Source organism: Brassica rapa, chromosome A01, assembly GCF_000309985.2.
Source record: "Brassica rapa cultivar Chiifu-401-42 chromosome A01, CAAS_Brap_v3.01, whole genome shotgun sequence".
Lineage (NCBI taxonomy): Eukaryota > Viridiplantae > Streptophyta > Magnoliopsida > Brassicales > Brassicaceae > Brassica > Brassica rapa.
In genome coordinates this window covers 12080304-12092121 of record NC_024795.2, presented here as the reverse complement: position 1 = coordinate 12092121, position 11818 = coordinate 12080304, and the positions used below count along the sequence as shown (strand labels likewise).

Below are 11818 nucleotides of genomic sequence, written 5' to 3'. Positions count from 1 at the left end.
TATATTTCTTTATTTTCTTATGAATCAACATTTTTGTAGATTTATCTATTAATTATCTTTTTCTTATGAATCAAAATCCATCCAAGCGAGTCCAATCGGATGCATTATATATATTATAATTGTTTTATTAACTAGTCTAACTACATGTTTTTATGTAATTTATTTTTTAATAAAATTGAAAACGCAACCTGCGTAGATCTAGATGTAGCCATTCATTACTTCGTTATAGACTTATAGTAGACCATTTTGATCTAGCCATTCCTTACTTTGTTATAGACTTATAGTAGACCCTTTTGAGTAACCCCATATTATAAAGAAACTAGTGGCATTCCGGCGCTTCGCGCCGGTTTCGGATGTTTTGTTTGTTTGTATATTGGTTAGATTTGTTTCGGTTAATAATGCTTATTGTTAGTATTGTATTATTTTGTTTATATCTGAATAGGTGGAAGAGGAATACCGTATGTGATTTCTTCCTCTTAAAGTAATAATAATTTTTGCATCCACTGTCCATGTCTTGATTGTCGCAATTTGTTAGGGGATCCATTGAGTCAATATTTATTAAATATTTGATCTTTAAAACTACTCTGATTTCTTTTAGTGAATTCTTAACCATACTCAAGCATTGAGCAGTTCTAGCTTGATTAGTTTTTTCTTTGAACTGGTTTTTGAATATGGTGGATGAATTGTGTTAGAGATTCGAGACTAATATACTGTGTACATATTTGAGACTAATATTTTTGTGTACATTATATTGTGGTTAGGGACCGTAGAATTTTGTTTTGCAATGGGACGCTGAAAGTATGATAAACATAATTGTTATGGGTTGGTTGTGTTTGGGTTTGTCTAAATTCTTTTTTAAAAAAATTGTGGCATAATTGTTATGTAGTTTCTAAGAGATACGTTCAAGAGGATTTATTTTAGTAGTATTAAACTCTTTAACTGAGCTGTTTCTATATATATTTTTATATACTATTAAATCAATACTTGAACTGTAAGAAATGAACAAATTTGTTGTAAACGACGAAGAGGAGAATTATTTGATAGTTTAATTTTGTATTTATAGTTTATTATTTAGATATACTCTATTCATTTACGTAGTAACATATGTGTGTTCGTTTGTAGCGCCGAGTGGGAAGTATTGTCATTGCTATACGGAGTTGGTCGTGTATTTAAAAATATGTTTTATATGGTCTAGCTAATATATGGAGTAGATATATTTATTTCAATATGTTAGAAGTAGAATCAGATTTAAACTAATTATCAGAATTAGGTTCAATATGCTTGTTATATTTTTGGTGTTTTCCGCCTTTATTTGGTTGTAATATATTTTTGATAAAGAAAGCCTTAAAAAAATGAGTATGACCGAGTAGTGTTCTTCTTTCTTGGAGGAGTTTCAAGGACTCTGCTCTGTACTCAGGCGAAAAGTGTTTCATTCAGGTGAAGAAAATAATTTTTAGCTTTCTAACGTACATCAAGACTCGCACTGTTGTCAGTTTTTTCAAATACGAATAACAAAACAGTCCTCACAGTTTTCATGCAATTTTTTAAGTTCTGGAATAGTTAAGTGTTAATTGCCAAAGCTAAATGCATTAGAATCTATCAATAATGTTTATTTCGTTAGAAATTTTAACACATGATATGTTTTATAAGTATGGCAATCGCTATCAATTCGATCATGAAAATAATCACGAAGATAGAATATATAAATCCAACACATGATTTACAGCATCTCTCTCTCTCCTCTATCCTCTCTCTCTCCTCTAGCTCTCGGACCCTTCATCGTCTCTCAAGTTTGTCTCCGGCGTCCGGCGGTGCATGCGCGCGCGTGCCGGCGCCGGAGGACCTCTCCTCCCTAGTTCCTCTTTTTCCTTTTGCTGTTCGTCGTCTCTTCGTCTTCCTTGCCAAGATGCTCGTGGATCTGCAGTGGGGTTGCGACCAGGTTTGAAGCCATGCGCAAGGCCTTCAGATCCGGCACCGTCTCAGCTACTGGTGGTTTCACGGTGAGGTGAGCTCCGGTGCTTTCTCAGATCGGAGGCGAGTCCTGGGCAGATGCACGCAGGCGGTGATGGTGCTATGTTCCCAGTTTCAGCTCGTGTGAATGATTGGGTTGATGGTAGCAGGATGTCGTCTATGGCTTCATGTGGTCAGCTTGTTCGGACGCTTCACTTCGGATTCCATCTTCACGGCCTATGATTTAGCTTTCCTGGCTTTGTTCATACCTTTGTCGGGTTCTGTCTCGTGGTTTCAACGGATAAGCTTTTCTCCATGGACACCGGAGGAAGCTTCACACATATAGGTCATTGGCCTTGGTTCTCAAGGGCATCAAATGGTGAGGCTGTGCTCGGGAGTCATTCACGCCTCGGTGTCTCCGTTTGATCTAGGCCGCTTCCGAGGACCACTTTAGCTCTTGGAGCTGTCGTGGTGGTGTGCCTGATTTTCCTATTAAGTGCTGAGACTAGCTAGATTGGAAGTGGCGGTGCTTCCTGCCCGTCTTCTTGCAGGTATCGTTGGCGGTCGTGGCGAGTGCTTGCTCGATTTGAGATGCGGTTCAAAACGTTGTGTGGCGTTACATACAAACCGGCTTTGGTGGCAATTGCAAGGTCCTTGGTAAGTATCTGAATCCTCTCCTACGGTCGTCATGAGCTTCATAGACAGATAAGGTTATTAGCTTCGTGGAGATCATCGGGAACCAGCTACTCTGGAAACGTCAAGGGAAATCCCGGCATCCAAGGCAACAAGGAGAACCTCACTTTCCTAAGAACCAACGTTGATGGTTGAGAACGGTTACCGATATCGAAGAATTTCGAAAAACAAACAAGTAGAACGTGCCGGGTTTAGTGGGTGGGCGAAACTAGACTTGTAATAGATTGACTTTGATGCTTTTGTTCAAAACGAGCTTGTAACCGCATCTGATTCCCGTTATAACGGGCAGATTATATATATATATATGTGATTTAAAAAAAAAAAAAAATCCAACACATGCACATGTTGATTGTTTTAAGATTTTATTTGATAAAAGAAAAACGGACAACCACGACTCAGAGTTTTGTTCAGAAGAAAAAAAAACGGCAAAAGCGAAACTGAAAGATGAAAACAGCAACTGATTAAGACTGGTTGTCTGGATTCTGCGATGATACTCATTCCACTCGTGCTTTCTTAGAGGCGTTATCTTCCGCAGCATCGTCTTCATTCGTTTCTGCTTCACGACCTGCGGTGGACACCTCTGCAACATCGGACGTGTTTGCAGCTCTGTCATCTGTTCCCGGTGCCACATTCTGAAGATGGGCTTGCTCGTGAACCTCAACATTTTCCTGTTAAAAACATGACAAAGCTGGTGTTCAGATGCGAGATCACGTGCAGGGAATATGCGGGAAATGGTGAATGTCTGGTGGTTTGCAGTAAAATTGAAGTCCTTTAGCTTGAGCTGGAAAGTATATGTCTTTCCCACAAGTTCAGACAGTACTCGCGGCAGATCAGTGTCAACCTGAGCATTAAGACCTACCCCCTGCATTAAGGTTACAAACATTTTAATTGTCTCCATTGGTACCAATTACAGTAATAGCTGATACTTAGAGTTTGATCATAGATTTTACCAAAATCTGTGCAGCTTCAGCAGCTAAAACATTAGTCAGCTTAGTGATCTCTGTGTCAAATCCAAGGAAAGCCGCTATGCCAGTCTCATCTGACACAGAGAGTATCACCCGGTACCTGTCGCAGAAGATACATCTTTTAGTCATGGTTCAAATACACGGAAGCGTGAAGCCTAAGCTACTAACCTGAGTTGAGCAACAGCATTGGTCTCATTGCATGGAGCACATGTAAATGAGGTCTCCTCTCGGATGAGTTTCTTGGAGCAAACAGAGCAGCCAATATAACACCAACCCTCTGCTACTTGTATATCAGTCACTTTAGCCGTACACAAAAACTCAACGACCTGTCGAGATAAGAGAGACACACAAATATGAATCGCATGCTTATAAAGGTATTCAATTTTGATATATCAGTCTTCACCTGGGGATCAGCGGTAATAACGAATTGGTTAAGATCAGAATTGTCATAGGCTCAATCTTCTGTGCGTGTACCACCTTTGATGAAGACGCTGACTGGTCAGTCCCGTCACTTGGCAATCTGCAAAGAGATTATCAAGGAAAAGAAGTTAGCGATATAATGTACAAACGATCGACATATACAGCGTTGTTCAAGTAATGTGTTCTAATTACGATAAGAAGTCTTGCCTGTCAACTGCATCCTTTCCTACTGCAGTCTCAGAGTCAAAGAAAACACGTGTGGCAGATGTGCCATTCAGATATAACTTCCCTGACAAAGGAAACAGAAGCTATTATGAGAACGGTACACAGAATATGGATGTGACGTTAATATGGTTGGAGGCAATGTGTCTTACCCGCAAATATCGTAGGATTCACACCGGTAACCAGAACAATTTTTGGCTCTCTCTCATAGCTATCGAGCTTGCTATGGAATGCATGAGATAAAGAGTCAAACAGACTAACACAAACAACTGTACCACTGCACATTGTAGAATATATAGTCAGATGGTTCCGATAATAATACAAAAATAAATAGAGGATAGAAACGACCTTTCTAGACGCAGATTAAGCATAACGCGCTGAGCACCAGGAATACGACCAGTTATTGTGCTCCTAATTTGACAAAGCTCTCCCATGATGTCTGAAATATTACAGATTGGAACCATATCAACTAATGCTAAGATAACCAGAATCAGTTATAAATGTTGAAACCAATACCATGGAGTTGTTTGCCGGTGTTTGCTAGCTCACGTAGTTGGTCGTATGTTCGGAAACGAAACTGTTCTGTAGGTATGGTCCGAACAGTGGTTGACAACTTCTCAAGTTCAGTGCCCTCGTTGAAACGGATAGAGAAGGCCGAATCAGATAAACGAAACTTAGGGTTGCTGCGCACCACATCGAAGCCGGTAAGAGTGTATATAGATCCTTCGACGAGACGATTCTTGAACTGAAGCTGTCGGAGAGCAGGAATAGACCCTTGCACCATCGTGGACTGTAAAAAAAAAGAAACCACAGAGCATCAGACAGGAAAGAAACAACTGATTATAAGTTCAGAATATGATATTTTAAAGAAAACGCAAACAAAGATGATCAGATCAAAAAAAAAAAAAGATGATCAGATCAGAATTATTTTAAGAAAACGCAAACAAAGATGATCAGATAAAAAAAAAAGATGATCAGATCAGAATTATTTTTTCTAGATTGAAACAGAACATCGATTATCAGATCGGAAAACTGTATGCATAAGAGGGCTACTCAAAACAGCATGTCTTACATTCTCATCGATGAACAACATGTCAACACTGATGAGCTCTCCGCCTTTAATGATATTTCTGGCCTCCCAAAACCTCATACGACGAACCTCTGCAGTGTTTGAGCACCGTCCGGCTCGCAGATTAGCAAGGAGAGTGTTGGAAGACGCCATTGAAATCGTTTGCTGGGAGAAAGTATGATTCTTGATGTCGTTTGAGTTGTTCTAACCATCGCAGAAAGGTGCAATATTTATAGCAAAGGATTAAGCCGGTTATAGTGGAAGACGAAGAGGTAACTTGAATGCTGGGAGTGGGCGAAGCGGAGTAATCACCGATACAGCATAATGATAAACAGAGTAATGGCTGAAGATACGTTACAGAGAGTTTACGGCGCTCATAGATCTCGTCGCCATGGACGCGCTGTGGAAGAGGCAAAGGAGATGTCTTAACCTAACGGGCCACAAGCCTAAATGACGAAGCCCAAATGATGATTTACTCCGAAACCCAGATGAGGATATGACCGCGTAAGACGAAATTCGGGAGAAGGCCTGTGGTGCCAACACGTGTCGAGATTTGCCCTCCTCTACCTGATGACGTAGCGCAAAGAGTGAGAGACAAAACTCTACTTTATTATTTAAGATATGTAAATTCTTAACGAATTACATTAAACTATAAAATATTCAAATATGATGATAAACACCAAATCTAGTGTTTAAATATCTGGCTTGAGGATTAACTAATAAATAACAAACAAGAGTAATATTTTGATTTACAGTCTATCAATGTCGACAATTGAATACGTAGAATCAGGGCCGACTCTGACCTAAATCTGGTAAAGCTAAGAGTTTGTAGGCGCCAAAATACATTAAAAATTAAGGGCATCAAAAATCAAATGATTTCTTATAGTCCAGTGATTGTGTTTCACATTTTTAAAATCTTCGATTCGATCCATCGAATGCCCATTTTTTATTTTGCTTTTAGGCAATAAATTTTACTGGGCCGGGCCTGCAGTAGTATTTGTGGTAGAGAAAAAAAATTAATAGATGAGTAAGATAGAATAGAAACAAAGAAATACAAAACAGTACCGAACAATATCCGTATACAAAATGTGAAACACAAAGAATAAAAGTGATCAAATATAGAGCAACCTCCATGGTGCTAGGGAGACACAGAGCAAATATGTTATAAACCATAACGATGATCCTCTTATATTCAATCCTGTTGCTGCAATGTAAACAAACATCAACTTGTTCAATGATTAAGATCTAATTAAAAAAGTTGCTATCTCGATAAAGATGAAGGCAGGTAAGGAGTCATCAAACCTTGATTCTTGCTGCTATCAGGCAGAGCAGGTGGAGAAGACGATGATGCGTTGGACAAAGGGATCCCAAGATTCAAGCAGTCCATTCCAAGTGCACCTTCCGAAACACAAAACCCCCAGAAACTTAAGTCTTTTTTCTTCTACTGATAATTTATAAGGAAGCCAAATTGTGTTCTTCTTACATTGCTTAAAGCAAGGAAATGTGGTGATGTTCATAAGATTGTTGTAACCTTCACGGCAATTGCAGCTGTATAAAAACGGATTTGTCTTGTTGCAAAACCCTCCTCCACAATCCACCCAGTGACAAACTATTTAAAAACAAAAAAAAAGTCATATATATACACACATCCATGATGGAAGCAAATGAAATTAGAGATTATTATATTACTGTCGAAAAATGAAGCATTGGTGTCCTTGGGAGGCGTTTTGGGCTGTGCTGGAGAAGCTGCTTCACCGCAAGTTAGATCAAAGGTACCTAGAATGATGAATATACATATTGTTGTGTTATATATCTTCAAACCAAAGTGACTAGTGTCAAGAGAGATATAGGGATAGAGATTTTACAGTTGGGGGTGACGCAAGGGAGAAACTTGAGGTTATGATCAATCTGCTTCCAACCATTATCACACTCACATTCATGCATAAAAGTTGCGTTTAAAGATGCTTTGCATTTCCCTTTCCCACATTGCACTTCCTTGCATATATCATCTTTTTCACAATAATTAAACCAACCATGAGTCACGACATACTAAATTCCAATTTGGAGAAGTACTTTTCACAGAATAACACTTTTACACAAAACCCAACTCATAAAGAAACTTTAAATCTGTCAAAAAGCACAAAACTATGTACTTTTTCTTGCATCTCTAGTTCAAATTCCGGCGGGAGTTGATCCTAATCAGAAACAGAATCAAGTTACTGGCCTGATTAAGCAAATAAAAAAAAAATAACTTTCTTTAGCATCTAGGTTATGAAAACAAGAACTTTGACTAATTATCTATGAGATTATACTTGTTACAAAGAAGTTAAATGCATGGATCTTTAAGGAAAGGAACTAGATTTGGGTTAACAGATTAGACCAAAAATCAAATTTGAGGAAAACCCAGAAAACGAAATTGGATATTCTAGAAAAAAAAAAAAAAATCTAGAAAACCCACTATTTGAAACTAAAAGAGGAAGAAGAAGAGACAAACCGAACATAGGAGAGAGCAGAGGAGAGAGGAAATCGGAGGTGACCGTATTCTGGTGAATTAGAAGTACAGCTGCAACGAAGTAGAGTGTGTTCTGAACACAAGCCATGAATCTTTCTTCCAAGTCCCAAGTACAGAAAATCAAATCTGAAACGATAATAATAAAATATGATAGTATACAAAAAGAAAAGGAGAGTTCGTTAAATTAATTAGTTGGGGATTTGGTAAGTGTGTAAGGTTTAAAAACATGGCTTACGCAGTGGACGCGGATATGTGAATAGTGACGTTGACCGACTTTGCTTCAGATTTTCTCAAGTAGTTAGTTGATCGCTGTAGTCCTATTAATGCGTTTCTTCCTCTTTCCTTCTTCTGAGAGAATCAACATTATAATGAGCCAGTTTTAAGGCTCCTCCGCGTGCCACGTCAGCATTAAGTGGGCCCCACCTTTAAAAAGGTGAAAAAATGTCAAGTACGTGACTCGAATCCGGGTTATTGACATATAAACACCAACAGTTATACCACTAAACTAAATGACACTTTGTATGTTGATGGCCGAAACTAATATATATTTATGAAGGTCAGTTTAATAATGTCCCACAAATAAATAAAATGATTTACAAATCACATTCTCTATATTTGTTGATTGATTTGTGGGCTTATTTTTTAAACTCGCTAGCTCATCTATTACATCAGCTTATACATTTGATTAAAGCCTAAACCTATCTTAATAAACCATAAAACTGGCCCTAAAAAGCCTACAAATCGTCAGCTCTTCATCTTCGACTGAGACCTATGGTTTTTCCAATCCTGCGCCTCCCCTCCAATACACAGATGCTACTGTCTAAACTTCTCCAATCAAATCCATGGAACTCTTAGTCTCCCTCTATCTCTTCATCTCCCCCTCTTTACGCACACCATCAAAAACGCTAGCGTCTCATAACTGATACGAATGGCTTCGCTATATATAGGTCATGCTAGATCAAGGAGCCAACCTCTCATATCTACGAGCACTGTATGACTGACGATGATGCGGCCCCTTTAGGGGTCTTATGCACTCATATGATATAACCCAATTTGTCATGGTGGTCACCACGGCCAGTCCAAAAAATATTTAGGGATAGTCATCTATTTTATCTCAAGAAACATGTTGATACTAAACAATTTCTGCTGAATATAGTACTTTCATGCATATATTTAACAGAATAACATCATCTAATATAACACACACGTACAACTGTGTTTCAGACTGCCAGCAACAACAAAACTCCAGACGTGGATTCCCAATCTATACTACCAGCAGCAACTGTTAGCTACACGGTTCATGTGTCCAAGAGAGCCGAAAAGGTTGATGAAGCAATGCCAAGCTTTGAAAACGAAGAAAAGAGGCACGTGAGTGATTGTTTCAAGTCCATCAAACCGGCATCCCCACTTAGCTTATGTGTCAATGAAATAACCATTTTCGTATGTTTTTTCCTACTTTCAACATTGGTTGTCTTTAATTATCTGCAAACTATCTCCCACCAGGAGAAGAGTTACTTGGTTTTTTAAATAAAGGGAAACATTGATGGGTTTTTGTATTTCGTGAAAATAAGCATGTCTTTTGCTTCATGAATGAGAACATGTTCAGATAGTTACATGGCATCGACGTTAAATAATTCAACAAAGAAACCAACTAAAATCCAATAGCCACCAAAACAAAACAAAAAACCCCAGAAAAAGTGACACCAGCACACCATCATATGTTCCTCGGTGGGAATTGGGATGCAGACAACTAAATACAAAAAATATATATGTATCAACTGGTCTTCGTTCACAAAGCGTCCTACACGTAATCAACAACAAACAGCTGCCTCCCTACTAATTCCACCACCTCCGACCCTCTGATTTGCCAAATAAATGCACGCACCAACACAAGCGTAAGAAGAACATAACTAACAACGCTAACACTAAGTAAAACTGAACAACAACAACATACACAAATAACTCCGCGCTTGCGCGGGGCTCGACCTCTAGTGTGATCAAATATGACACTTAATGCGAGAAAAAGTAGGGAGAAAATGTCAAACAAATGGAAGAAACTTAATTACACGTGTTCAACTAGTCTTGAAAATCATTTTGAAAATGTATAGCTTTCTTTTTGTTAAATAGATTAATATATTATCCACTACTCTTATAATCTTAAAACTAGAGTTTGATTCATGCTTATAAAACTTGAGGTCATTACTTGATCTACAATTTTTTTAGTTAATATAAAATGTAATTTACAGATATAATTTATATATTTTAAAATTAAAATATAATTCATGTTTAGATAGATGATTCATGTTAATATGGCGAGCCGGACACCATCCGGCTCGCTCGCCATATGGCGAGCTGGGTTGTCTCTGCCACGACTGCACCTTATCAACGTCATGCACTCTCGTCTCGTCTTCATATCTTTCTCCTTTGAGCCTCGGTTACACTGTCTCTTGTTTCCTCTCGATTGGAATTACCATTAGAACTTTACGACAAAAACCACAAAGACTTGTTTTCTCGTATGAGTTCATATTGATCATGTAAAGCGGCAACAATTAACTTAACACTTTAGTCGTCTCGACTATACGATTAATTTTAGTTATTTTTAAAAGAATCGACGTCGTACCAAAGGTGATCTTTCAAAGGAAATCGTAGAAACGTTAAGTCGAAACATGACCCGAAAAGGCCTAAAACGCGGCTAAAAGTCTACTTACGATTTTAGACGATAATGAAATCCCAAACCGACCTCAGAAAATGAAATCCCAAACCGACCTCAGAGGAGTATATAAGGGATGCCAAGGCGAGAGGCGCAAAGAGAAATCTAGACACATCAAAATTAGCACTTGAGTAATTTATGCATTTTTCTGTTTTTGTTATCAAGATGCGGCTCAATTAGGTTTTCAGTCTTAGGCGTTAGAACTAGGAACTCGCCGACAGCTCTTGCGGCCGAGGCTTTACCTGTTGTATACGCTCTTATGCAGATTCAAAATAAGATCTTCTTTGCTCACTTTTTCATTTTTATCGATTTATTATTTCGTCTGTTTTCGTCATCTGATTGATTGACGTTTGGCTTAGCGATTTTGATTAGGTTTGGATTGGTTGATCATACTCGCCATTGGGCGAGTTGGATTGGTCGATCCAACTCACCATCGGGCGAGTTGAACATGACTTATCCAACTTTCCCGATGGCGGGTAAGACGATGTTGGTTTGGTTTCTCCCTTCCGAGGAGCTTGTCCTGTAATACTCTTAAAAATACTAAGATATAGTTTTCTGTTTTTTTATTCTTCTTTTAGAATGGTTTCTCGGGGACTTTTCCGGCATTGATTCCGTCGCAAACCGATTTTGACCCCAACATTTACAGTCTTGGCTTGTTCCTCGGATCTTAAAATAAGATTCTCATCTACTGTGCATTTAAAGAGTGATTCAAACTCGTATATTGGCTCTTCAGCTTCTTGTTGAAAATCATCCTCAAGCTGAGCATCCTCTTCACAATCACATTACATATATGTTGTATGTGCTTCATATGAGTTGTTGTTGTAAAAAGGGATGCTCTTTTCTTCTTGTTCTTCTGTTCCTTGAGTGAGTTTGTTGTCTCAAGTGCCATGGCTTCCATCTTTTCGGTCATCTTCTTGTCTTTTCCAAAATCAACTTCAGCACGTTGTAAGTTTTTTCTTCATCATGAGATGGGGAAGGATTAGATGCTTAATAGCCATTCTCATTCCAAAGTTGGTATCTCTCAGTATACTCCCAATGGTTTCTCTGACCACAGACTTCATCAGGTTAATACCAGTTTGAGGTGGATGGCTCATAAGCTTCATGACAGCTTGTGGGGAGGGAGGGGGGGGGGGGGGGGGGCGTCATAAGCTGCACAAAATCTGAGCTTCTTGATGTCATCCTCTCTTGATTCTCAAAAATAGTTATTTGTTGGCTCTCCAAAGTTCTCACTCGGCTCTCCAAGGTTCTCACTTGGCTCTCCAACATTAATTCTTTCT

At 38.7% G+C, this 11818-nt stretch overlaps 2 protein-coding genes across 3 annotated transcripts; both read right to left on the bottom strand.

The window, feature by feature from the left end:
- Positions 1 to 578: 578 nt before the first annotated feature.
- On the bottom strand, positions 579 to 6087 carry LOC103872136. The gene is made up of 9 exons (XM_018659540.2): positions 5323 to 6087; positions 4767 to 5040; positions 4599 to 4689; positions 4403 to 4527; positions 4236 to 4317; positions 4012 to 4128; positions 3777 to 3934; positions 3594 to 3708; positions 579 to 3505 (listed from the first exon to the last, which is right to left on the bottom strand). The coding sequence occupies exons 1-7, from the start codon at positions 5470 to 5472 to the stop codon at positions 3904 to 3906; spliced, it is 870 nt and encodes a 289-aa protein (XP_018515056.1). The 5' UTR covers positions 5473 to 6087; the 3' UTR covers positions 579 to 3505; positions 3594 to 3708; positions 3777 to 3903.
- A 235-nt stretch (positions 6088 to 6322) lies between these two features.
- LOC103871762 lies at positions 6323 to 8187 on the bottom strand. 2 transcript variants are annotated; one of them, XM_009150055.3, is made up of 7 exons: positions 8067 to 8187; positions 7814 to 7957; positions 7185 to 7328; positions 7006 to 7095; positions 6803 to 6928; positions 6622 to 6717; positions 6323 to 6523 (listed from the first exon to the last, which is right to left on the bottom strand). In XM_009150055.3, the coding sequence occupies exons 2-7, from the start codon at positions 7917 to 7919 to the stop codon at positions 6432 to 6434; spliced, it is 654 nt and encodes a 217-aa protein (XP_009148303.1). In that variant the 5' UTR covers positions 7920 to 7957; positions 8067 to 8187; the 3' UTR covers positions 6323 to 6431. The 2 variants fall into 2 exon arrangements, with proteins under 2 accessions (XP_009148303.1, XP_009148312.1); XM_009150064.3 differs by lacking the exon at positions 8067 to 8187 and having other exon boundaries at positions 7009 to 7095; positions 7814 to 8033.
- Between the last annotated feature and the right edge of the window lie 3631 nt (positions 8188 to 11818).